Source organism: Emys orbicularis, chromosome 3 (genome assembly GCF_028017835.1).
Source record: "Emys orbicularis isolate rEmyOrb1 chromosome 3, rEmyOrb1.hap1, whole genome shotgun sequence".
NCBI classification, from domain to species: domain Eukaryota; kingdom Metazoa; phylum Chordata; order Testudines; family Emydidae; genus Emys; species Emys orbicularis.
Genome location: NC_088685.1, coordinates 79669445 through 79697289, shown reverse-complemented (window position 1 = coordinate 79697289; position 27845 = coordinate 79669445). Strand labels below are relative to the sequence as shown.

Below are 27845 nucleotides of genomic sequence, written 5' to 3'. Positions count from 1 at the left end.
CACCCCCGTGATGGCACAGTGGCATGGGAAAGTTACCGTTGTTGGGGCAAGAAACAAAACAGCTCTGCTGAGGAACCTGTGGCAGTGGATTGCCCAGTATCTCCACGAGAGTTTCCTGGAGATCTCTGAGGGAGATTCCCGTGAAGTGAGGGAGTCTATCAACAGCCTGTTCCGCTGCTCAGTCTAGGCATGAGGTGGGAGACAAACCTGCTTTCTGCAACCCTCCTGCCCCCAAAAATTACTTCAGCAATTCCTAAAATCAGATCCACTTACCAGGAGCCTCCTCTCCTGTTTGCGCTTCGGCAAGATCCGACTGCTGTGACTGGTTAGGGTCCTCTGGGGTAGAAAAGAGCTCCTGACTGCATGCATCTCTGGCCTCCCAGTCATCTTCTGCCTCTGGGTCCCCCTCTCCCTCTTCATAGAAGATTTCCTCTTCCTGGCTCGGTCCACTGTCAACTGGCACGCGAGCCAACAAAATATCCACAGGGGCCTTCACAGTGGAGGTGGGGTCGCCACCAAGTATCGCGTCCAGCTCTTTGTAGAACCGGCAGCTCGTGGGTGCAGCACCAGAGTGGCGGTTTGCTTCCCGCGCTTTGTGGTAGGTGTTCCGCAGCTCCTTCACTTTGACCCTGCACTGCAGTTTGTCCCGGTCATGGCCCCTTTCTATCATGCATTGTGAAATCTGTCCGTAGGTATCATAATTCCTACAGCTGGAGTGCAGGTAAAGTTTTCTATACAGTAGGTTATCTTATGACACTACATATCACTATGGGCAGTGCATGGCGTACACCCAGATCACTAAAAATACACACAACACTAAAACTATACTGAACATAATTTGATGATTCAGAAGGCACTTCAAGATCTTGCAGTGTCTCAGGGTCATCATTATCAACATCAATTATCATTGTAGATGTAGAAGGTATAGGAGATTGGGCTGAATCTGTAATGATCCTATGACACACCCTGGAAGTTGCTTTTTTGAATAAATCCCTGATATTAGCTTGCTTGCTTGTCTTCTGCCTCTTTTGCATAAAAGTAGAGTGCAGAATGTGCAATTGCATAACCTCCTGGGCAATATACTAGATTGAAGATTTGTGTTGGGAGAGATCAGAAATGCCAGTTAATAGAGCTTTCTGGTTGATAAAGGGCCGGTTAAGACAGCTTTTACTGTATTTCCTAAACATCACTGGTAATTTACCTTATGTTAATCCATGTAGTTATTATCCATTAAGCAATTTATAGACAGTTTACCACAAACTGTGAAGAGACATATAGACAATGACATTATTACACCCAAGATTCATCTAAATGTTAATATTTCCTTTTGATCTATGAATTAACGGAATACAGGAACCATTTGGTTACATTGTTAACGTCTAACAAGATATAGGTAAACAGACCACTACAATCACTATCTTCTTCCAATTCTTTAACAATAAAAGTTTACATTTCAAAGCTCTAGTCTGTCTAACATGGCTATGCTAGGTATTAATAAGGAATAACCCTAATTATCATTTATATACTTCTCTAATATGTCTTTAAAGGTTAAATTTGGGTTTTTAGCCTGCAAGTTGCTCAACTCTTTCTCGCCCTGTCACAGACCTGAAAGAACATAAGAACGGCCGTACCGGGTCAGACCAAAGGTCCATCTAGCCCAGTATCCTGTCTACCGACAGTGGCCAATGCCAGGTGCCCCAGAGGGAGTGGACCTAACAGGCAATGATCAAGTGATCTTTCTCCTGCCATCCATCTCCATCCTCTGACAAACAGAGGCTAGGGACACTATTCCTTACCCATCCTGGCTAATAGTCATTAATGGACTTAACCACCATGAATTTATCTATATTAAAATATAAATATTTAGGGTTAAATCCTGGTCCCATTGAAATCAGTGGTAACTTCACTGGAGCCAGGCTTTCACCATTAGGCTAGGTCTACACTACAGACCTATACTGTGAAATTGGAAATTAAATATATTTAGAATTATCACAAACAATGTAAACAAAAGGCTGGACTTGTAGCATAATCCTTGATTTTTCTGTTCTTAACTCGAAATCACTTTAAATGTCATGTTTTTCAATAGCTAAGACCAGGGGTCGGCAACCTTTCAGAATTGGTGTGCCGAGTCTTCATTTATTCACTTTAATTTAAGGTTTTGCGTGCCAGTAATACATTTTAACATTTTTTAGAAGATCTCTCTCTATAAGTCTGTATATTATATAACTAAACTATTGTCGTATGTAAAGTAAACACGGTTTTCAAAATGTTTAAGAAGCTTCATTTAAAATTAAATTAAAATGCTGATCTGACGCTGCTGGCCCACTCAGCCCGCTGCCGGCCTGGGGTTTCATTCACCTAGACCGGCAGCGGGCTGAGCGGGACCGGCGGCCGGGACCCCAGACCGGCAGTGGGCTGAACGGTTCAGCCCGCTGCCGGTCTTGGGTTCCATCCGCCGGCTCCTGCCAGCCAGGGTCCCGGCTGCCGGCCCCGCTCAGCCCACTGCCGGTCTGGGGTCCTGGCCCTGCTTACATAGAGTGGGTACCTACCTTCTCCCTGGTTTTAGCCCATTTTATTCCTCTCTCTCTGCACTGAGCTGAGGGTGGGAGTGCACTGAGCACAGGGCTGGGGGTGAAGGAGCAGGCTGGGGATTGGGGTGTAGGGTCTGGCCAGGAGCTAGAATGAGGGAGGGGGCTCAGGGTTGGGGCAGGAGGCTTGGGTGTGGAGCGCTTACCTGGGCAGCTCCCATTTGGTGTGAGGGGTGCAGGTGGGAATGGGGGGCGGGAGGGGGGTGCAGGAGCTTCCGTTTGGTGCTCAGGGTGAGGGTGGGGATGTGGGAGGTGCAAGAGTCAGGGCATGGGGTGTGGGGGGTGCAGGAGTCGGCAGGGGAATGGGGGTGTGTGAGGAGGGTGCAGGAGTCAGGGCAGAGGGCTGGGGGCGTGTGAGGGGGGTGCAGTAGTCAGGGCATGGAGTGTGGGGGAGCTGGGTATGTGTGGCGGGTGCCGGAGTCAGGGCTGGGGTTGTGGGGGGCGCAGGGGTCAGGGCAGGGGCCTGGGGGTGTGGGGGATGCAGGACTCAGGGCAGAGGGCTGTGGGGGGTTCAGGAGTCAGGGCAGGGGGCTGATGGTGTGGGCTGGAGTCGGGATGCTCCCAGCCCCCTGCCCTGAACGGCTCATGGCAGGGGGCTGGAGGGGATATGCCCTAATTCCACCCTCCAGCTCCACTTCTCCCCCTCCCTCTCCAGGGCTATCAGCTGTTTGGCCACAGGGAGGGAGGGGCAGAAACCCAGCACGCAGGGGGAAGAGGTGGGGGAGGAGGGAGCTTGGCTGCTGATGGAGGCTGCCCTGCAGCAGCAGCCGCTGGACCAAGCTTCTGCTCTCTGCCCCCGCAGGAGAGAGTGGTGGGTGGGGAGCGGAGAAGAGCAGACTGGGCCGGGCAGGATTTTTAATGGCACGCTGCTGCCTGCCGGGGTCCCGGCCGCCGGCCCCGCCCAGCCCGCTGCCAGCCTGGGTTTGGCAGCGGGCTGAACGGGGCCGGCAGCCGGGACCCCGGCAGGCAGCAGCATGCCATTAAAAATCGGCTCGCGTGCCATAGATTGCCCACCCCTGGCTAAGACAGTGGGACTGAGTTGAAGTAGTCTAAACTTTACCTGTGCATTGCCTTGCTTTACACTTAATTTCATCTATTTGTGTTGTAACCTTAACATTTAGGAGTGGTTCATCATTAGCGAGTAAAGAAAGATTTGAATTTACCATAACTTCCCTATAAGTTTTGCTCACACTGAAACTTAAATATGCATGTTTTAATGTTTAAGAAATTGTTTCAATTTACACTGTATTAATTGTCTATACTGGTCAAATAGTTTGCCTTCTGTGGTTCAGATATACACAAGAGTCAAAAATATAGTTGTCCATACACAGAGACACACGAGTAGGGGCAGAGGAGGAAAGTAGGTGTGCTATTTGAGGAAAAGGCAGAAGTGGGAGGGAAATTAAATAGCCAGCTGGACTATAAAGATGAAAATTTCATCCACCTGTAATGAAATCTACCTGAATTTCATTTTTCTTTAAGGCTAAAAGCCTGCTAAAATTATGGTCCAGGCTTACCATTAAGGCTTCCCTTTAAACCAACAAAGCCTGAAAAGTTTCCTGCCTGGTGCTGATCGTAGTTAAGAATGTAATCTTCTATTGTGGCTTCCCCCCTTCTTAAAAATTTTCAAAGGTAAAATCACATATATTTTAAAAATAAGTATAATAAGATTTAAAGTACTCAGACTTTATCTGTAGATTTCACAGAGCTTTACAAAGCTCTCTGAATCCCTTTATTACAGATGTAGAAATTCACGTGTCGAGTAGGTAAGTGGCTTTTTCATGGTAACATAAATCAAGGTACAGAGTTGGCCATCTCTTGAGTTTCAGTTCCTTGTCATAAAGCATGCTGCCTCTAGTAACATTAAGATTTAAAATGTTTAACAGAATATGTATGTCAACTTCACGTCAAATGGTGACTTTTAAAACAAAGTAATTGAAACCAGTTGTTTCTTCACTTATTATAATTATTTGTTACAGTAGCACCCAGAAGCCTCATTCAGGATTGGGTCCTCCGTGCTTGTCACTGTACAAACATAAAATAAGACAGTAACTGTCCCAAAAAGCTTAACATTTAAAAATGCGAATTTTACTCTTGCGTCTTTATAAGTGAGCCTTCCAGAATAAGGTTGAATTTCTGATACCTGCACAACACCTGACCAGTGACTAACTTGTCAATAAGCTTTGACTTCTTTTGGAGGCTGTCAGGAGGGAAACTGAACTATCCTTAAGTCTATATGTTAATTCTATGGTCTCTCTGAGACCATCTAAGACAGTGTTTCCTAATGTCCTTGGGAGGGGAGGGACTACATGGTGAGGAGGGAGAGAATACGCACATCTATCAGTTGTTCTGCAGAATTTTGGCTTTTATTATTTATTTTTTTAAGAAAGCTGTTTGGTTGTGAAAACCGTCAAAAGGTGAGGGTAGTGTAACCAATGCATCAGGACTTGCCTGAGTTTTCAGAGAAATGATAGTTCTGAGGCGTGAGCGGCCACATTTATTTCAATGAGTGCTGCCTCAGATGCAGAGGTTTGTGATACTTGAAATTGTTAATGTTGATCTTTAACTGTTCATTATAGCATGTAAGAATAAGAAAGGAAAGAAAGCATCATATTACAAAGATGGACAACTGTGTTTTCCAAAGTACAGAAGTAGTGTGAAGGACTAGTTAGGGATGTGTGTGTGGAAGGTGAAAATGTTAAGATGGGATCACCCAACTATCAAGCTGTCCAGCAATGGCTCAAGAGCAGGAGTACCACCCAAAGGGCAGACTGTCAAGAACCATGGCACAAACCCCAAATTGGCTGAGAGTTCTATACTTAGATTTCAGTAACCAATTATCAAGTGTAAACTCCGCCGGCACTGTAACAGCCTAAACAAGAAGTACCCTTGGGTAATCTGTCTTGCCACCCAGATAAGCTTATGTTTGTGGTAGGTGATCCCTTATACCAAGAATCACAGTAATATTCAGGTTACTCCAAGTCCCAAAGGACCAGTCACTTCCTCAGGTCAGTAGCACTTTAGATCTACACCAAAGCCAACTCCTATAGCCAATCCTTTAATAAACTATGTAAAGAGTGATTATATAGGAAAAGGAAATGAGAGTTGTTTACAAAGTTCACACAGGTACACACACACACACGCACGCAAATGAGTTCCAGTCGTAAATTTCAAAAAAAAGGTCTATAATAAGCAAGCTCTCTGTGTCCTTTAGGGCTAACCCGGGCTAAGCATTGGACATCTTTTGCTTATGTCTAGTGATCCTTGTCCCAGAAAGTCCATGCAGCATAAAGATCCAGTTTCTCCTGTTAGGGGTTTTTATTTCCTTTCCTCCTTCCACTTCAAGTTGCAAACTCAGTTGACGGGTAAATCTTATGTCATCTCCATGGAGGTGGGGAGAGTAAACAACAAAGTCTTTTGTCCCTTTTAGTGTTTCACTCTAGTCCATCTGGTGTGGATGGGCCTTCCTTGTCAGACAGGACTGTAACAACTTCTGTTGGAGACTAGTATTTCACACTAATTAATCATTCTCTCCTGTCTGGTGACTTACAATACAGATGGTTAAATATTACTGTACAGTATGGGAAACAGATGTTATATGTGAGATTAATGCATGCAAGAATTTAAAAGCATTCAATCAAGTCTAAACACTAAGCAAATTTTTATTCCTCTAATACCTATTTTAATACTAACACACAGGTGAGTCAGACTGGCTGACCAGCTAGGTATTTGTCAGTGTTCAGTGTAGATATGGGGATCTTGGCATGAGTTCGCACCTGCTCTGCCAGTGTCACACCAACACATGGTGAGGTTGGGGGGAGGGAGGAGGGCCTTGATGGGTACAATGGGTTTATTTTCTTGAAGTGAGCATTCAGTTTTTTTCAAAAGTTCGGGACGCACTGGTTGTTAGCTAAATGTATGGTATTTGTAATTATGGTTTTAGTGATGAGAGTGCCTTTTCACTAGGAGCTATGCTGAGATGACTAATTTATGTAAATCACTAACCATCTAACAGATTACATCTTTTGGTGGCCTCGGCTGGGATTTGAATTAGAAGTGAAAGGCTTTCCTCAGTGTGTTTTTCATTGAACTTATTTGTTGCTTGAAATGCTAGTTGGTCGCGTGACGAGAGACCCTATACTCAATTTGATGGCATTTCTCCATTTGTCTGTAATGTAATAGTTTTTGAACACTACACTTGGGTTTACTTTAAGACTGACCTGTAAGACTGGTGAGAAAAATGTGGATGTAGCTGTAAAACATTGATGAATGTTAAGGAGACTTGGAAAACTACCAGTACCAAAAGAAAAATACTATTTATTTTTCAAGATAATACACGACTAATAAAAATAATGCACATTCACTTTATCACTTTTGCTGCTCTGTTTCTAGACTAGATCTCACTAAATAATGTTTAAAAAAAATCTAAATGGCTCTTTAAACATGTTTGGAAGGATTGTTGTGTTCAGACTATTAGATCAGTGGTAGCATTAATAAAATTTTAAAAGCAAATCTAAAACAATGTCCCTCTCTTATCACTAGTAATTGTGGTTGCAGGCATTGGATTGGAGAAACTTGAAGTTAGGATTATAAAATGAGGAATATAAATATATAGATATGAATCCACACATCACATTGTAAAAAAGAATGTACACAATATAAAAACATGGTGTTCCTGAGACACTGTAGAGACAGTGGTGCTGCAGAAAAACAGAAGTGTGTTTTCATGCTTGTAAGTGAATGTAGCCTGAGGCATTGTCTTTCTAGTTGTGCAGTAACATTTTGCTTTTCCTTTTTCTTTCATGAGAGTTTGGAAGGGTGACTATTGTGAACCTCATTTTGAGTAAAAGTGACACTTTTTAATTACTTTGTGTGATCCCTTGATTGCCTGTCTAAAAATGGTGGAGTCATTGCCATGGGAGAAGGTACAAGAGAGCAACAGTGCAATGGTGAAGCACTCTTTTTTCATTGCTGGAAACAGTTGAATGAACTGAAATCTGCCGAAACTTGCTGATTGAAAATGAATTCCCAAATAGATAGTAATTGTTTGTCATTATGTTAGTCACATAGATTTACTGTAATACCTTTTGTGTTGATAATGATAAAGAAATAATTTATGCTCTTATCAATTACTGGTAACTTTAGTTCATGTAGGCAAGAGGGGGGAAAAAAGCCATCCAGAGTAACCCCATCATCATATTTTATTATGATCCTTACAGTTCCTGTCCCTTTATCTGTTTTCCCGTTTCTTTCTCTATACTTCTTATTTTTGCCTGTTCGTGACCCTCGCTTGTGGTGTTTTGAATCTATGCTTAAGGAAAGGACCCTGCTTTTACTTGCTTGCACGAAGTCCCTAGCATAGTTCTCAATGCTCAAAAATAGCGGTTCTCAAACTGTGGGTCAGGACCCTGTTTTAATGGGGTCGCCAGGGCTGGTGTTAAACTTGCTGGGACCTGGGGCCAAAGCCAAAGTCAGAGCCCGACTGCCTGGGGCCGAAGCCCAAGAGCTTCAGCCCTGGGTGGCAGGGCTCAGGTTACAGGCCCCCCACCTGGGACTGAAGCCCTCGGGCTTTGGCCACCCCTGCCCGGTGTGGCGGGGCTCGGGCTTTGGCCACCCCCGCCCGGGGTGGTGGGGCTCGGGCTTTGGCTTCGTTCCCCTCTTGTGAGGTCGTGTAGTAATTTTTGTTGTCAGAAGGGGGGTCACGATGAAATGAAGTCTGAGAACCCCTGCTCAAAAATAATGAATGTCTGTCTCTACCTGTATGAAGGTAGACTTATATTAATTTGTTTTTAAAGTATCAGCAAAGTTTAATTTTGTTCTTTTTGTTCTCTTTTAGGTTTCTACAAGTTGGAGTGTGACTTAATTTCTCATCGTATGGATCACTGAATGAGTAACAGATGGCCTTACCTCGTCTTACGGGAGCTTTACGCTCCTTTTCAAATGTCACTAAACAAGATGATTATAGTGAAGAATTGGGTGACTTAATGGTAAAGATACTAAGTTTTATCTTCTTAGTTTTTTTGTTTTAAATTCTAGTGTATGTTGTAAGAGTCTATTAATTCTGTTTCCTTAAGGTAAACTATTTTGTTAATGTCAAGATCAGGAAGACTATTTAAGTATAGATTCCTTGTGCATGTCCTGCGTATCCCATTATGTTCATACATGACTGAATTTACCTTGGCTTGGAGGGTTTGTGCAAGGCCCTATTTTCTGCTTTGTACTGATGGCTACCCCTGTGGGGCAGGTTGGCTGTATAAAAGGGCTTTGAAACTCCATGCAGGAGTGATAAGAGACTGCTGGCCAGACATGGCAAACCCATGAAAAAAATGCTGAAATTGGGCTTGTTTTTGGCTGAATTGGCTTGAGAGTTGCTTGTTGGCTAGTTTTTGGCTTGTTGCTTGTTTGGCTTGTTGCTTGTTGTAGCTTGTTGCTGCTTCTTTTTTAGTTTGTTTGTTTGTTTTGATTGGCTCCCGACAAGCAGAGGCAAGAGCGGGAGAGTCGGGTGCACTCGGGGCCCTCCACAGTCCAGACTGTATGCCATGGGGATCTAGTCACATAGAGTGTTGGGTTCGTAGGGATTGGCTTGTTTTGGCCTTGTTTTGAAATGGGATTAACTTGATTTTTGGCTTATTGTGAAAGTCGGGGTGCTTATTTACCACGTGAAAGTTGGCAACTGTGCTGCAGGCAGAAGTCCAGCAACAGACTGGGGGCTATGGACAGGTGGCATATGTGTGCATTCGGTGCAAGGAGCTCCTAGCCCTCAGAGACCGGGTATGTGCTTTGAAGACCAGAGTTGCTGGACTAGAGGGGCTAAGGGAGACAGAGAGGTACATAGATGAGACTTTCCGGGACACAGTAGAACAGTCTCACCCCTGATCTGACAGGCAGAACTGCAGAGTATCAATGTGTGGATGAGACGGTGGTGTAGAGAGGAGGGATTTAGATTTATTAGGAACTGGGGAAACTTGTGGGAAAGGGGGAACCTGTACAGGAAGGATGGGCTCCACCTAAACCAAAATGGAACCAGATTGCTGGCACTTAAAATTAAGACGGTCGTAGAGCAGTTTTTAAACTAAGGACTGTGGGAAAGTCGACAGGTGCAGAGGAGCACATGGTTTGGACAGAGACATCCCTTAGGAGAGGATCTATTAAGGGAGATTCTCTATGTCCTAGTAAGGAGGAGAGGATGGAAGATGATAAAATATGGGTGGGATCTGATGAGAAACAGTTTAATGAAAAAGAGTCCCATTAGTTTATATCGCGTAATGGCAGACAGCTTAAAAGGGAGAAGTTTTTAAAGTGCTTATATACAAATGCTAGAAGTCTAAATAATAAGATGAGTGAACTAGAGTGCCTCGTATTAAATGAGGATATTTATATAATAGACATCACAGAAACTTGGTGGAATGAGGATAATCAGTGGGACACACTAATACCAGGGTACAAAATATATTGGAAGGACAGACCAGGTCGTGCTGGTGGGGGAGTGGCACTATGTGAAAGACAGCATAAAATCAAATGATTTTAAAATCTTAAATGAACCAAACTGTACCACAGAATCTCTATGGATAGTAATTCCATGCTCAAATAATAAGAATATAGTATAGGGCAGGGGTCGGCAATCTTTCAGCAGTGGTGTGCTGAGTCTTCATTTATTCATTCTAATGTAAGTTTTCGCGTGCCAGTAATACATTTTAACGTTTTTACAAGGTCTCTTTCTATAAGTCTATAATATATAACTAAACTATTGTTGTATGTAAAGTAAATAAGGTTTTTAAAATGTTTAAGAAGCTTCATTTAAAATTAAATTAAAATGCAGAGGCCCCGGGACCAGTGGCCAGGACCCGGGCAGTGTGAGTGCCACTGAAAATCAGCTCGCGTGCCACAGGTTGCCTACTCCTGGTATAGGGATATATTACCGACCACCTGACCAGGATGGTGATAGTGACTGTGAAATGCTCAGGGAGATTAGAGAGGCTATAAATATAAAAGAACTTAGTAATAATGGGGGATTTCAACTATCCCCATATTGATTGGTACATGTCACCTCTTGGAGCAGCTAGATCTGGAACCCACAAGAGAAGAGCAATTCTTGATTTAGTCCTAAGTGGAGCGCAGGATCTGGTCCAAGAAGTGAATATAGCTGGACCGCTTGGTAATAGTGACCATAATATAATTACATTTAACATACCTGTGGTAGGGAAAACACCACAGCAGCCCAACACTGTAGCATTTAATTTCAGAAAGGGGCACTACACAAAAAATGAGGAAGTTAGATAAACAGAAATTAAAAGGTACAGTGCCAAAAGTGAAATCCCTGCAAGCTACATGGAAACTTTTTAAAGACACCATAATAGAGGCTCAACTGAAATGTATACCCCAAATTAAAAAACGTACTCAGAGAACCAAAAAAGAGCCACTGTGGCTAAACAACAAAGTAAGAGAAGCAGTGAGAGGCAAAAAGGCATCCTTTAAAAAGTGGAAATTAAATCCTAGTGAGGAAAATAGAAAGGAGCACAAACTCTGGCAAGTGAAGTGTAAAAATACAATTAGGAAGGACAAAAAAGAATTTGAAGAACAGCTAGCTAGAGACTCGAAAAGTAATAGCAAAATTTTGTAAGTACAGCACAAGCAGGAAGCCTGCTAAACAACCAGTTGCAGAGGAACTAAATTAATTCTTTGCATCTGTCTTCACGGCTGAGGATGTGAGGGAGATTCCCAAACCTGAGCCATTCTTCTTAAGTGACAAATCTGAGGAACTGTCCCAGATTGAGATGTCATTAGAGAAGGTTTTGGAACATATTGATAAATTTAAACAGTAATAAGTCACCAGGGCCAGATGGTATTGACCCAAGAGTTCTGAAGGAACTCAAATGTGAAATTGCAGAACTACTAACTGTAATTTGTAACCTATCATTTAAGTCTGCTTCTGTACCAAATGACTGGAGGATAACTAATGTGACGCCCATTTTTAAAAAGGGCTCCAGAGGCGATCCCGTCAATTACAGGCCGGTAAGCCTGACTTCAGTACCGGACAAACTGGTTGAAACTACAGTAAAGAACAGAATTGTCAGACACATAGATGAACATAATTTGTTGGGGAAGAGTGAACATGGTTTTTGTAAAGGGAAATCATGCCTCACCAGTCTACTAGAATTCTTTGAGCGAGTCAACAAGGGGGATCCAGTGGATATGGTGTACTTAGATTTTCAGAAAGCCTTTAGCAAGTTCCTTCACCAAAGGCTTTTAAGCAAAATAAGCTGTCATGGGATAAGAGGGAAGGTCCTCTCATGGATTGTTAACTGATTAAAAGATAGGAAACCAAGCATAGGAATAAATGATCAGTTTTCAGAATTGAGAGAAGTAAATAGTAGTGTCCCCCGAGGGTCTGAACTGGGACCAGTCCTATTCACCATATTCATAACTGATCCAGAAAAAGGGGTAAACAGTGAGATGGCAAAATTTGAAGATGATACAAAACTACTCAAGATAGTTAAGTCCAAAGCAGACTGCAAAGAGCTACAAAAGAATCTCACAAAAGTGGGTGACTGGGCAACAAAGTGGCAGATGAAATTCAGTGTTGACAAATAAAAAGTAATGCACATTTGAAAACATAATCCGAACTATACATATAAAATGAGGGGTCTAAATTAGCTGTTACCACTCAAGAGAGAGATCTTGGAGTCATTGTGGATAGTTCTCTGAAAACATGCACTCAATGTGCAGCGGCAGTCAAAAAAGTTAACAATGTTGGGAATCATTAAGAACGGTATAGATAATAAGACAGAAAATATCATATTCCCTCTACATAAATCCATGATATGCCCACATCTTGAATACTATGTGCAGATGTGGTCGCCCCATCTCAAAAAAGATATATTGGAATTGGAAAAGTTTCAGAAAAGGATAACAAAAATGATTAGGGGTATGGAACGTCTGCCATATGAGGAGTGATTAATAAGACTGGGACTTTTCAGCTTGGAAAAGAGATGACTAAGGGGGGGAATATGATAGAGGTCTATAAAATCATGACTGGTGTGGAGAAAGTAAACAAGAAAGTGTTATTTACTCCTTCTCATAACACAAGAACTAGGGGTCACCAAATGAAATTAATAAGCAGCAGGTTTAAAACAAATAAAAGGAAGTATTTCTTCACACAACGCACAGTCAACCTGTGGAATTCTTTGCCAGAGGATGTTGTGAAGGCCAAGACTATATAAATTAATGGAGGATAGGTCCATTAATGGCTATTAGCCAGGATGGTCAGGGATAGTGTCCCTAGCCTTTGTTTGCCAGAAGGTGGGAATGGGCGACAGGATGGATCACTTGATGAGTACTTGTTCTGTTCATTTCCTCTGGAGTGCCTGGCATTGGCCACTGTCGGAAGAAAGGATACTGGGCTAGACAGACCTTTGGTCTCACCCCGTATGGCTGTTCTTAACATTTAATGAAGTTGGCATCTGCACTGGCCCAGAGTAGTCTGGTGACCACTGAGATATGTAGGCCTCAGATGTAAGCCCTTTCCCCTCTACCTCCAGATAGCATACACATGCTATTGGATGGAATCGATGGTTTTCATCTCTTCATACCACTACGGTGGTCCCTCCATGAAGTCTGATTATATAAGGTTTGGAAGCCTGTGTATATGTGTGTCTACGGTGTATGCCATACTTTAACTAGACAATTCTGTTAAATTGGATTTTTCATATTGGTAAAATTTAAGAATTGAAAATAGACAAATAGGAAATTAAGTGTGAAACAAAATAATTGCTGTGCATAATTAATGAACAAAAAATGAGCTGAACTTCTGGTACTTGATTGCTGAAGAGTAATTCTTTTTCATGAATTCACTGAAAGGTAACCAACTTTTGAAATGCCTTTCCAAGTTTGTTTTTTCCATAGGGATTTTTCTCCATCTCTAGTATTTTTCCAGATGTAGTCAAGCCAGAGTGGTGTTACGGGAGAACATTTCCTTCTCCCACCAATAATTGGAAACAGAACATTTAGCTGTAATAAAAGTGGGTTGCTGATTCTTACATTTTGCTGAGATAATTATACTCGTTATTTACACACATTTTAAAGCTAAATATGCTCTTGGTTGAGATTAGGTAGAGGTGACATCTCATAGCAATGGAACATAGGTAGTTGTTCCCTCCACTTTGAGTATTTTTTAAAAATTTTAGTACCATCTCTTAAATCTCCCTGCAGTATGCCCTTGTGACATTTTCTCCCCTGAGCAGTTGGACAGCCTGAGAATGGCCTGCCAAACTTACTGGCCTCCCAGGGGGCATGCAACCTTTCCAAAGCCAGAAAATTGTGCTTTTTGGAAGCAAATTGCGTTTAGCTAACCAAAACTGTGTTCAAGACATCTCATCTCTATTTGTTATCTGTGACAATCTCTCAGTAATTGAGTGATATTAAAAGAAAATAACGATTACATTTTACACACTTTTTTGTGCGTATGATACAGTATGTCATTGGACTGGCTTCGGAGGGAGAACCTGTTGGACCTGTAATTGCTGTGTATCTATTGTATCATCACTCTTTTAATACTAAAATAAAAGTTTTATCAACAACTATGATAACCATTAAAAATATCTGAGTGAGATGTTAGTGGCCAGTTTATTTGTTACCCAGAAAGGTTAGCCATAGCCTTGTATCTGTTAAATAAAAATCTTAATCATAGTTTTGCTATCCTGAAAGATGAATTTCTACTTGCAACATTTTTATGCAGCCCTTTGTGAGAAACTTCAAAATAAATAAATAAATAAATAAATATATGCCTTATTAAACAATTTTATGGGGGCTTAGAGGCTGACCTAATTAATAGGACTATTGAATGTTAGAGGAGAAATTGATTCTACAGATGGGTGGAATTACCAGATTTAACTTCACAAATGTTAGTAACGATGTCTAAAAAATTACCATTTTTCTGAAAATGTTAGCATTGTAATCTGGCTGCAGACCTCCGGAAACTGTAGTTTGGGTGAAAAAACACATGGAACTCTGAAAACGCTAACAGAAGTAAATTAGAAGTTTTTCTTTTGGTTGTGTGGGAAGCAAAAAGCAAAGGAAGACTTGAGCAAAGCAATACTAACTTAGAGATTGGTAATGGTATTGTGGAAAACCAGAGTCTATGCCTGCAAACTGATGACAAACCATGAAACTCAAATCAAACACGTTGTTCAGTGGTCACATATCTTGAAACGTATATGCTTATGTTCTTCCATCAGCAGGGACTACAGATGTGGCTCGTCCTGGGTGAATTAAGTAAACTTGTTATCTTAACTCTGCAATAACTATTATAAACCCAACATAAACTTATTTTTAAGTCACCGAGGTTAAGATGGATGAAATCTTAATTTTTCTAAACTGGTGGGCCCTCTAAAAAGGGAGACTAGGCTGCTTCCAGTGGCTGACAGGTCTGTCTCCAATGCTACAAGTAAGCTGAAGATCAAAGGTTAGAACAGGGGTCGGCAACGTTTGGCACGCGGCTCGCCAGGGTAAGCACCCTAGCGGGCCGGGCCAATTTATTTACCTGCTGACGTGGCAGGTTCGGCCGATCGCGGCACCCACTGGCCGCGGTTCACCGTCCCGGGCCAATGGGGGCGGCGGGAAGCCGCGGCCAGCACATCCCTCGGCCCGCGCCGCTTCCCGCCGCCCCCATTGGCCCGGGATGGCGAACCGCGGCGAGTGGGGGCCGCGATCGGCCGAACCTGCCGCGTCAGCAGGTAAATAAACTGGCCTGGCCCGCTAGGGTGCTTACCCTGGCGAGCCGCATGCCGAACGTTGCCGACCCCTGGGTTAGAATCTATGGATTTTGCTACTTGAAAAAGGAAATGTTCAAGTGAACAGAGGTAATTTTTCCCTTTTAGGTTTGTACAGAGAACAATGAGTGCTAATCTTGACTGGACCCCTTGGGTGCTTGTGTATGACTAATTATAACTAATAATTAAGATCAATGCAAGGCTGATTAACTGTACAAGTGTAACAGCTATAGAGGAAACTGAACCTTAAGACAATCCTTATAAAAGTCCAAAGGAGTAAAAGTTGCTGACTGTATTCAAGACCAGCAACTTATAAAATGAAAGGTAAAGAAAAAAACCTATGGCATGATTTTTTTTTCTTTAAAATGTTTCTCTAACCAACCAGATATTTCGTTATAGCAAATTGCTAGAAATAAATTGGTATCTGGCACTTTGGATCTATGTGAAACTCCCACGCATAGGAGAGCACACGAAGCCAGATTCTGAATTCATTTACACCTGTGTAAACGCAGAGTAACCTGACTGACTTCAATTTACTCTAGATTTCCCCTACTGTAACTGAGATCAGATTTTAGCCTTCTATTCCTCTTGTTTCTAAGGTATTGCACTATTGCAACTAAGTGAAACATTAAAAGAAAATCCATCCATTGAACCAAGCATTAGCAACAACTAATACAGCATAAATTGGAGGGAAATATTGCAGTGCACTTTATTTAATACTTTTTTCTTAAATAATCTCCAGTGCTGAATGTCATAGAATAATCTGAATAATAAACATGTTTGTTATATTACCACTGCTGCTACTCTTCATCCAGGATGATGCCACATGAATGAATGGAGCTGGTAAAGGAGAAAGTACTTTTTGAGGAATGAGATGTTTATATATTTTAAAATTCCATTCCTTTTATCATTACATTTTTTTTCCTTAAAAAAGAAAAAATAGAGACGGACACTGGTAATGACTAGAATGAGGGATGGTTTTGGTGGTGAGGGTTTTCCATTTCAGGAAAGCTTACGAAAACTGGTATTGGTGTATTTAGTTGGGAAAAGAGAAGATAGAGAGCAAATAGAATTTATAAATAGGTGATGCAGATAGCAACGCCTCTAGTGAGGGTTGCCCAATGCTTCCTGTTATAAAGATCCTGTTTTCAGTAGGTTATGATTGTGCCAAACTTAAATCATTCAGGTTGAAATTTTCCATGATGGTTGTCTGCTGGTCACCCTAACAGCATCCCAAAACAGCAAGAGGCTCACTGATACCTGGTAGTAAGTTTCAGTTGGCCTCACCAGTTCAGTGTACCCCAACTCACTGATGTATCTAGAACAGGGGCGGGCAAACTACGGCCTGGGGGCCACATCCCGATGGGGAGCGGGGTCCGGGGCTTGCCCTGCTCCGTGTGTGCCATGGTGCTGCGCGGCTCCCGGAAGCAGCGGCATGTCCCCCCTCCAGCTCCTACGTGGAGGCACAACCAGGTGGCTCTGCACGCTGCCCCTGCCCCAGGTATTACCCCCACAGCTCAAGAAGCTCCTGGAAGCAGCGGTATGTCCCTCCTCCAGCTCCTACGCGGAGACACAGCCAGGCGGCTTGGTACACTGCCCTGAACGCAGGCGCCGCCTCTGCAGCTCCCGCTGGCCATGGTTCCAGGCCCATGGGAGCTGTGGGGGTAACACCTGGGGCAGGGGCAGCGTGCGGAGCCGCCTGGTTGTGCCTCCACATAGGAGCTGGAGGGGGGACATGCCGCTGCTTCCAGGAGCTGCTTGAGGTAAGTGCGGCCAGGAGCCTGCACCCCTGACACGCTCCCGCACCCCAAACCCCTGTCCCAGTCCTGATCCCCCTCCTGCCCTCTGAACCCCTCGGTCCCAGCCCGGAGGACCCTCCTGCACCCCCAACCCCTCATCCCCACCCCAGAGCCCGCACCCCCAGCTGGAGCTCGCACCCCAATCCCCTACCCCAGCCCGGAGCCCCCTCCCACACCCTGAACTCCTCATTTCTGACACCGTCCCAGAGCCTGCACACCCAGCCGGAGCCCTCACCCCCTCCCTCACCCCAACCCCCAATTTTGTGAGCATTCATAGCCCGCCATCTAGAAGGTGTCATGTAAGATACCAATAGAAAGCTAATATCATGCTAAAAATCAATATTATTGTGTGGTGTATGTACAGAGGACAAATTAAAACTTTGAAAATTATTATTAAATTATGTCTGCCAGGCAGGGCTAAAGCTATCCCACTCTAGACAAGAATGTGGTTCTGCCACCTTAAAGGTATTTCCAAAGGACATTAGGAGACAATGGAAATGTAATTTACATAGATGATAAGCAGGATCAACAAGCAGAGGAAATGACCTTTCAGCATCATTGCAGGGGGGGAAGGAGATTGAGGGAAACAGATCAGTTTGTATTTTAGCAATAACCATCAGGGGAAGAAACCAGCCTGGAACTTCCTTTTGCCACCAGACTCCATGTCGCTTTCCTCACAGCTTGAATGAACTTTACCTCCTCCCCAAAGTAATCTTCAGAAGAATCCATTTCAAAGGTCCACTGGACTATAAAAGAGCGGCAAAGAACCCCAAGTGATCTTTTACCTAAGAAGACAAAGGAACCAAGCACTTTTGACTTTGTGGGAGATCCTAACCGGAGGGGGGGAGGGGTCAGCCATCTTGCTGGAAGGTAGATTGGTAAAGAAACTATGTTGAACAAAGGCTGTAGCTTGTTTTGTTAAGTCTTATCTGCTAGAAAGTGTGTTTCAGTTTTATTTGCTTGTAATTATTTTTAGCTCTATCCTTTATACTTAGAACTCCCTTAAAATCCTACCTTCTTTTGAGAATAAACTTGTTTTACTTCCAATATAAACCAACCCAGGGCTGTGGTTGAGGAAAAGTGAATGTTAACTTCAATTAATGTGGCAAGCTGCTCGGTATTGTATCTTTAAAGGGACAAACAAACATCTCTGAATGGTTCAGGAGGGGGTTGGACATTGCAGAGCACATGGTTTTGGGATTAGGGGATTTTGGGTAATCAGGCCAGAGGGTGGCAGTGGTATAACAAGCAGGCTGCTGAAATTGGAGCGCTGAACCAGGACTACGTAACAAACAGACACTCAGTGCATTCTTTTATGATGGCTGGAAGTGTCCAGTGAAGAGCGCAGCAGTCGAGCATTTTGAGGCACTACAGGACAGGCAGTGATACCCGCCCTTGCTGGTCTGCATTGCACTCCAGAGCGTGACACTGCCTCATGCTGAACTTTTTTTTGCAAAGATTCAGCAAAAATGGTTCAGTCCATTTGAAAATTTGGATTAAGGAAAAAGACGTTGATTTGCTCATCATAATGAACTAGTTGTAAGAAGTTATTTTGAGAAGCTCTAACACCTCCAGGCTTTGGAGCAGGCAATTGACATTTGGAGTTCATTACGGTGTCAGGGATTTGCCTTTTACTGTTGTGAAAATTTTTCCAAATTTGGCCAAGTTATAGGCCTTCACATGCTTGTTAGAGACTTACTAGAGTTCAGCAGCTATATTCTCCAAAGATTACATCTGCACTGAGCATGTTCTAGCATGGGGCTGTGGGAGCTGAGCAAGGCTTTCCTTGGAATTGCTGGGGGGCTGATCACAGGGACTAGAGGGTAGAGATAAGACAGATTGGATAAGAAGCTGGGTGTGCGAGAGAAGTAGGGGACTGGAACAAGGAGCCAGGGTGGGGATGGGAGAAGGAATGAGGTCAGTTGAGGAGCCTGGGGTTGGGAGACTGGGACTGGATAGGGGTAGGGGAAAGACAGATTGGGTGAGGAAACAGCTTTGTGGAGTGGACTTGACTGATTGGATAAGGAGCTTGTTGTGGAGATTGTGACAATGAGCTTTGTGAGGGAGAATGGGACTGGGAGGAGAGGTTGTGGTGTATGTATGGGGCGGGGGGGGACAGGGGCAGAGGCTGATGACTGGAAGTTGGATGAGGGTGCAGTGGGAAGACAGATCAGACAAGAAGCCTTATTTTGTTCCTGTAACAGTGTAGCCTGCCCCTTTAATGAACAGGGCTGGCTAGCTCCAAGCCTCTGGACCTTAACTGAATGCAACTAAGGAGAGGATAGGTGTTCCTTTATAAAGAGCCTGTTGTCATTAAGGAGAGGTGAACAGGAAGCAGGGGCAGTGGAATGGTTTTTGGGAGAGGCTGACAGAGTCCCGTGGGAGGGGAGGCAATAGGAACTTGCTGGCCAAAAAAGGCTCTAGGGAGGAAGCCCTGGAAGGTCGTGCTTGATTAAAACATCAGGTAAGGACTCTGCAGAGCCTGGGAGTATTGGCAGATTATGTAGAAGAGGTGCCCAGGAAGGGAGGCAAATTTATGTTTTCTTGTGTTTAGTAAGAACCTGCTCTGAACATTTATTGAAGGTCAGCATGGGAGAGGAGCCTTGGTGTTGGCAGAGAGCCTACGTTTCTGAGTCTGTTGGACATTGTCAGTTTGGACTCTGAGGAGTTTATCTTTGGACTTGGAATATTTTGTTTGTTTTAATAAATGAGCCCAAACAAAGGTGTTACTGAAACAGAGACTTTGTGAAGTCCCTATTCAAGATTCAGAGGAGGGGGAATACTGAGGCAGAGCACTGCAACGCCAGGTCTCGCTGCGAGAGGGTGTTCCAGGCAGAGAGTCTTGTACAATTTTTTTTCTCCACAAGACCCCTGTCTTATTTAATGTAGAGGATGGATCTGCTCTGGGGGTGAATCAGGGTTGTAATGAAAGAAGCAGTTGTAGGACCCCGCCTCATTGGTTGCAGAAGTTGGAAGATGTGTAGTGAATGAGGCAGGGAATTGCAGGAAGAGAAAGGATGGTCTCATGGTTAAGACAATTGAATGCTGCCCTGGAAAATTAGATTCCATCCCTACCTCTACTAAGGAATTCCTATATGAAGGTAGGCAAGTCACTTCAGCCAAACTTTTCACAAGTGGTCACTGTGTGTTTTCTTCATGTTCTAGTTGCCAAATGTGAGATTCCAAGGATCTGATTTGTGGAAGTGTGGAGTGCTTACAGGTGCAACTGAAGTCAAAAGCAGCTGTGATTTGATTATATAAAATCTCACTGTGTCTTAGTCACCCATCTGTAAAATGGGGCTAGTAATAGCCCTTCTCATCACAAGGATACTGAGAAAATAAATTCAATAATCCTGTGAAGTACTCACATACTATAGTGATGAGCACTATAGAAGAGCCCATGATCTATCTTCTGACCAGAGTTTGAATAACGTGCATTAAATAAGGTCTTAGCATCACATATTGAACAAAGAGAATTAAAAGCAGCTCATTAGGTGGGCACCATCCATCCTGTGCACTGAATGAGGAAGGTTCCTGTGGAAAATAAATAGTATGTGATCATGTAATTAAAGACTGTCACAATATACACGCAAAAGGAGGCCAAATTAAGGTTGCACAAGCAACCTTAGTTTGGGACTTCCAAACTTTTTGAATGCTTGACTTTGCAACCGTAATGTTCTCTTAACATAGCTTTGTAATAGAAAAATATTAGTGAATGATGTAGAGGGGCTAAGCTGGTGTTGCTCTTCATTTTCTAGTTTGTGTGTGTGTGTGTGTGTGTGTGTGTGTGTGAGAGAGAGAGAGAGAGCGGGGTTCAGACCCAGTGCTGGTGGCTGGGTAGTAGTAAGAACAGAGACAGTTTCTGACATGAGGCTGATTAGATTTCGAACAGGTAAGTATCACCCAAACAGGAAGGGAAAGGACTGAATTGATAATCAATATTTACAGCTTTGGGCCATTCCAAAGAGAATACGTATCACGGGGAAAGTGGATACATTAGGTTGCTTCATGTATGCGGTAAAGTATTGCACCCGCACTAACTGGAAAAATAGTAATGAGAATACAGGAAGAACAGCTAGTACTTACGTTCAGAATCCCATCTCATCTCTTGAAATGTCAGATAAAACCTTTGTATACAACATATAATTAACCTTCGGAATTTACTGAAGTTGGATATTTGAAGCAAATAACTTTAATAAGATTTTAAAGCTTAGAACCTGTCCTGGTATGAAGAAGTCTAAAAACTGCAGTAACAATATGGCCAGTGATCCTTCTGCTTCAAGGTATAAACTGACCAGCGGGGGTCAGTAAGGAATTTCCCTTTCTGGTATGAAATTGCATGATCAGGGGAATTATTTCATGCCCTCCTGAAGCATTCGGCTTTGGTTACTGTTAGAAATGCAGTAGATGAACAGTGGTCTATTTAGGTGTGCATGTTCTTATGCCTATCATCCTCTTAAAAAGCTTGGGGCTTTTTGGTAACATCTTACTATTCCTCCTTTGTTTACTCTTTTTTAAAAATGTGGTGCATCAGTGTGACTGCTTAATATGTGATGCATCCCATATTCCAGTAAGTACATCTTCAAGAACAAAAGCATAATTCTTGTAGGGAAACTGTTTAAAAACAGGTGGTGCTGCAAATATTGCTGAAAAGGAAAACTTATATTAGTGAAAAATGTCTATTGCTTGGCCATTCTGATTGTAGTGTTTAAGGCACAGGAATCCATTGTGATCTGTAAAAGGCCACTTTTTCTAATAAGGTGACTTACTTTAACCCCATAACCATCCAGATTCTGTGGAAGTGAAAAGTGCTATAGAAGTGCAAAGTGTTTTTATTACTAATGCTGAAAAGCTTAATTTGAGAGGGAAGTACACTTGGGCTCTTGGTGGCAGTGTGAATTGTTTTCAGCGTGAACACACGTATTACCTTTTAATATAAAACCGTTCTCAGGAGTTGATGTGTTCAGAGTATGTTTTTTTACAAAAGTTACCTGTGTGTCCACATGTGTGTAGTGCTTGGATGTACAGCGAAAGTTAGGGTTGCCAGGCGTCCGGTTTTCAACTGAAACACCTGGTCGAAAAGGGACCTTGGCAGCTCCAGTGAGCACTGTTGACGGGGCCGTTAAAAGTCCAGTTGGCGGCTCCTAGAAGTGGGAGGCATGTCCCTGCGGCCCCTAGGTGCAGGGGCGGCCAGGGAGGCTCCGTGCGCTGCCCCCGCTCCCAGTAGGGTTGCCACCTTTCTAGTCGCACAAAACTGAACACCCTAGCCCCGCCCCTTCCCTGAGGCCCTGCTCCCCGCTCACTACATTTCCCCCTCCCTCGGTGGCTCGCTCTCCCCCACCCACACTCACTTTCACTGGGCTGGGGCAGGGAGTTGGGGTGCAGGCTCTGGGTGGGGCCAGAAATAAAGGGTTCAGGGTATGGGAGGGGGCTCCGGGCTGGGGCAGGGAGTTGGAGTTTGGGAGGGGGTGAGGGCTCCTGCTGGGGGTGCGGACTCTGGGGTAGGGCTGGGGATGAGGGGTTTGGGGTGCAGGAGGGGGATTCAGAGTGTGGGAGCAGGCTGCAGGTTGAGGCAGGGGGTTGGAGTGTGGGGGGGGTGAGGGCTCTGGGCTGGGGGTGCTGGCTCTGGGGTGGGGCTGGGGATGATGGGTTCAGAGTGTGGGTGGGGGCTCTTGGCTGGGGCAGGGGGTTGGGGTTCAGGAGGGGGCTGTGGGTTTGTGGGGGCTCAGGGCTAGGGCAGGGGATTGGGACTAGGGGTTGGGTCATGGGCTTACGTCGGGCGGCTCCTGGTCAGCGGTGCGGGGGGGGGGGGGGGGGGCTGGGCTGGGCTGGGCTGGGCTAAGGCAGGCTGCCTGCCTGTCCTGGCATCCAGTAGCGCTGGAACATTTTTAGTAGTGGGGGTGCTGAAAACCAGCTCCCTTCCCCCTACCTGCCCCCCTTCCTGAGGCTGGGAGCAGAGCTGGGACTCGGACAGATGTAAGGGGGCTGAGGCCACAGCTGGGGATGGGCATAGGGTCAGGAGCAGAGCCCCAGACAGGAGTCGGCAGCCGGGACCCCATGTGCGGGGTCGGGAGCGGAGGCCTGGGAGCAGGGGTGGGGCCGGCGCGGGTCCCGGGCTTGTGGCCAGCGGCCAGGGCCTGAGCCCCAGGTGAGGTGAGGGGTTGGGGAGTGGAGTGTGGGTGGAGGGCCAGCAGCAGGGCATAGGCGTGGGGAGCACCTCCAGGTTTTATGTGCGGAGCCAGTGGCTGGGTGGTGGGGCTGGTGGCCCCGCATAAAACCTGGGGATGCTGAAGCACCCCCCGCACTCCTACTTCCCGCACCTGTGCTGGCACCGCGCTGCGCGTGCACTGGAAGCAGCCATCAGGTCCAGGTCCTAGATGGGGAGGCCAGGAGGCTCCATGCGCTGCTCTCGCAGGCACCTCCCCCACCCAGCTCCCAGGACAAGTAGGTACTAGCTTGCCTTAGCGCCGCAGCACCACCGATTGGCCTTTTAACGGTCTGGTCAGTGGTGCTGACTGGAGCCTCTAGGGTCCCTTTTCGACCGGGTGTTCCAGTCGACACCTGGTCATCCTAGTCCCGGGCACTGGCTCCGCAGCTCCTATTAGCCTTTGTTTTTACGAACTGCATGTTAATTCTAAACAAAATGCCCTTATTTTCTCTGATTATTCTTTTTCAGAATAAAAGGTCAAAATTACATAGACAGTTAATGAGCTCTGAGCTTACATGGAAGAAGATACTAAAATTTGTTGAAGATAGTTTGGACAAGAAAGAACAGCAGTCTGTAAATGGACATTTAAGAACTATATTACAGGCTGCAAAACAAATAGGTAAGTCTTAATTTGTTAGTAATCTAATATCATCAACCTGAAAACCAAATTTTAAGTTGATATATATGTTTTGTACTCTTTTTAGTTCTTCCCTCAGATATACCCTGGAAACTAAAGCCAAACTGAGTTACATATGCATATCTAAGGTTGGAATTTGGGCCTCAGGACGTCTTTTAAATTTGACTTAATTTTCCATTTTCTGGAATTGTTGCTTCTCATACTGTTAGAGTGCTGTCTCTTACTGCACTTTAAGCAACCTCCAATAATTAAGGTGTTACAGTTACTTTTGGCACATCAACAAGTGGAGAAGAGAACAAGTTTGGTGGTATCTACTTCAGTGCAGAAATAGCTGTAATAGTAGAGAATGGATTTTTTAATAACTTTATCATTCTGAAACTAGGCACTTGGGAAACGAGACAGAGAAGAAGCCTCTAATTTTAACCTCCCCTCCACCCCTTTTACCAGTGTAGGGGACGGAGTGGAGTTATTGTGTGTGTGTTTTTTTTTTAAGGGGTGGGGTGGGAGGAAGAGGAAAATCCCAGTCTGTCAAAATGAAAATGTTTTAAAAAAATTTGAATATTTTTCAATAAACCAAACTTTGTGAGACAAAATGTGTAGGAAAAATTTGTTTTCAACAAAACCCCATTTAAAAAAAAAAATCTTTTTTGTTGAAAAAATTTCAATTAGCATTATTGGTGGGTTGAGCCCCATTAGCTCCTAGTCACCCCTTGTCAGCATGAGGGTCAAGGAGATGTTTTGTAGATAGGGGGTGTTCTTTGTTCATAGTTGATGCTTGGCTAAGGATTATCTCCCTGAGTTTGATGGTGGTAGGCTTAAATTTTCCTGTATTTTTTTCCTGGTTACTGTTTCAGAAATCTCAAACAGCAGCCACAGGATAAATATGACTGGTGGGGATTAAGCTACGTAAACCTGTTATATGTGTAAATATGGCAGTCCATCACCTTGATAGTCGTATGGGATCCAAGATGTACATGCTTGCACGTGACTGCCTGAATGACATCTGCAGAAAGAAACTGCTTTGCTGTGGTTTGAGACATTTTGCTCCAAAGTAGAAAACCCTTGGCCAGGCTGACATACCAAGTGACTTTCTGTCTGGGAAGCAGTGTCAGTTTTTGCCAGTATCCACTCTGAGTCTAGCTATACTGGGCTATTTATTTTATCAGAAATTGATGCCAGGTATCAGTAGCCAGGACAGGACATGTGGGTGGGCCCCGACTTGGGGTGGGCGGGCAATGATGGGGGTAGGAGTCATCAGGGCTGCCTTCCCCTCCTCCTGCCAGCCCTGCGGGGAGGTGGAGGAATGATGCTCTGGTCAGGGCCCCCAGAAAACTGGGGGAACCTGTAAAAATGTGTGCCCTATGCCCCCACCCACTCCGCCCCCCTGCCTGGTGCTTAGGGCTTGGCCTGCTCCACCTGCCCGACACTCCCGCCGGGGAATGGGGTTGGGCAATTGCCCCGCTCCACCCGCCTGGTGCACCAGCAGGGGAGCGGGGGTTGGGGCCTTGCAAGCCCCCGCGCCCTGCTCTCTGGTAGGAGTGCCTGGTGGGCAGAGCGGGCCAAGCCCCTGACCCCGCTCCCCAGCTGGAGCATTGGGCAGGAGGAGTGGGGCAAGCACTGAAGCAGGAGCAGAGCCGGGGCTGCGGAGTGGGTCTGGATGCTAAGTGGGTAGGCTGTGGCCCACCTGTGGCTATGCCCCAGCCAGCTATACTGGTATTAAGCTAAGGGACAGACTTGATTGCTTCAGAGAGTAATGCTCCTGTACAAAGCCTACATTGTTTCCTTGCCCCGGCATGATGGTGAGATTCCTTAAAGGACTCTCGCATGGTTTTCCTCCTGATCCAGGAACGCTTTCCTTCCTGGGACCTTAACTTAGTGTTATTTGGACTGATGGGTCTCCCCCTTTTGAGCCACTGACTATTTGTATTTACTGTCTATCAACGAAGACAGCCACGAGTGAGGCAATCTCATCCGCTAGGCCCTCATCCAGGTCCTCATCTTGTGCCTTCCTTACATGGCCTTTCACATGGACAGAGTCACTCTTGGGCCTCAACCTGAAGTTTCTGCCAAAGATGGTTTCTGATTTCCACATCAGTTAGTTTATTCATCTCCTGGTATTCTTCTCTAAACTGCATTCCATCCTGTGTACAATGAAACTTCACATCTTGGATGTTGTGAGAACATTGTCGTTTTATCTAGGATTATCCTTCTGTGTTGCTGCTGGTGGCAGCACTGCTTTCAGAGCGGAGCACCTGGCCAGCAGCAGCTGCTTTCTGGCTGCCCAACTCTAAAGGCAGCAGAGAAGAAAGGGCGGCAATACCATGAACTGGGACCCCCAGTTGGAGAAATGCTGAGTCTTAAGGGCTTTATGTGTTTATATTTTGCCATTTTAAAATACGTATTCATGTTTTGTTACAACACCGTGAAGTTTGATTTAAATATCGGAAACCATGAAATTCAAGATTTTTAAAATGCTAAATAAATTTATGAAAATGGACTGTGAATTCTATATATAATGACCAATTTTAACTTACTAAGGCTTGGAATACCCATAATAGGGCAAAGATTTTACTAAAATTGTTGGGTCCAACAATCCTCCATATCCCACTTACATGTTTCCTGTTATATTTCTGCTACTTTCAGACCAGTCGGAAAACAAAACTTGGCTTATATATTTCTCGTACACCCATTGTTTTGCTCTACCAGCTGTCTACCGAGGTCGTTGCAAACTTAACTGAATCCTTGGTATAATCTTTTGTTGAGGCACACAATGAACCGCTACCCAATTGTATCCGCCTCATGGCTCAATAATATTAAATAAGGCATTGCTTATATTGACAAATATGGGCCCATTTTAACAATATGGTCTCTTTCTTCTTTTGTCCACTTGGGGGCATACCATGCTATAAAAGCACATGAGGGATTCTCCCTCAAAATGTGTGTACAATTACTAAACCCTCTATACTTATATGCCCTTCCACCGTCAAACCATATCATAAGTTTATCTTTTCCTGGGCCGCTATTTATAATCGTTATGTTCTGCCGCGTTGATGTTATGTTGGCTAGTTATGCCCACTTTTCTCCGTTTCTTGTCCAGACCCATTGACATTTTTATCCACTTAAGATTAGAGATTTTGATGCTCTCCCCTTCAACCCATGGGTTGGGTAAGGTTACCCATTAGGTATTTAATGTTTGGTTACTCCTATTTGGCACTTCAGACTGATTGGCTACACTCTACCCATCATCCCTATGGACCACTTGCATGACATTGTGATATTACTTTTCCCTTCCTTCGCTTGGATACTCCTTATTGATGCTGCAGCTTTGGATTCACTCCACCATACCAGGATCCAGCAAGCACTAATTCCCAAAAGAGTGTTCATCTTGGCTCTTTCTGTAAAACAAATAAAGAAGAAACCTTTTCCTCCCTAGAGAGTTTTTTTTTTTTATAAACAATTTTTTATTTAAGATTTAATAGGAACGATAGTATTTTCCTTTTCTTTTAATATATGAACTTTAATCAACTTATATACACTTGCTAAAAATGATTATTTAAGGCATGTTTCACAGGATTTTAACTGCTCTGTCAATAGAACAATTAAGTGTGTTCGTTCCAATAATTCCATAACCCCTTTTTCCCACAAACTAGGAACCAGTAGCTTAGTTTATGAAGACTTGCAACACTAAGTTAGTTTAAAATAAATCAGAAATGTGTTCCCCAATTTTAGTAACATAAATAATGAGTAGTAGAACTTGTTAAATCTAGCCATCTTATTGAGTTAAATTTACCTTATTTAAGCAACAAGAATGATTTAAATAACTATTTTAAAATTACTTTACTAATG

The 27845-nt window shown here is 44.1% G+C and overlaps 1 protein-coding gene across 1 annotated transcript in view; it reads left to right on the top strand.

The window, feature by feature from the left end:
• Positions 1-27845, top strand: part of ASCC3 (activating signal cointegrator 1 complex subunit 3) — a 525526-nt gene that overhangs the window by 11623 nt on the left and 486058 nt on the right. Inside the window, exons 2-3 of the mRNA XM_065400559.1 lie at positions 8425-8575; positions 23831-23981. Of these exons, the coding sequence (XP_065256631.1) occupies positions 8486-8575; positions 23831-23981 (241 nt within the window). The 5' untranslated portion in view covers positions 8425-8485. The remainder of the gene's footprint in view (positions 1-8424; positions 8576-23830; positions 23982-27845) is intronic.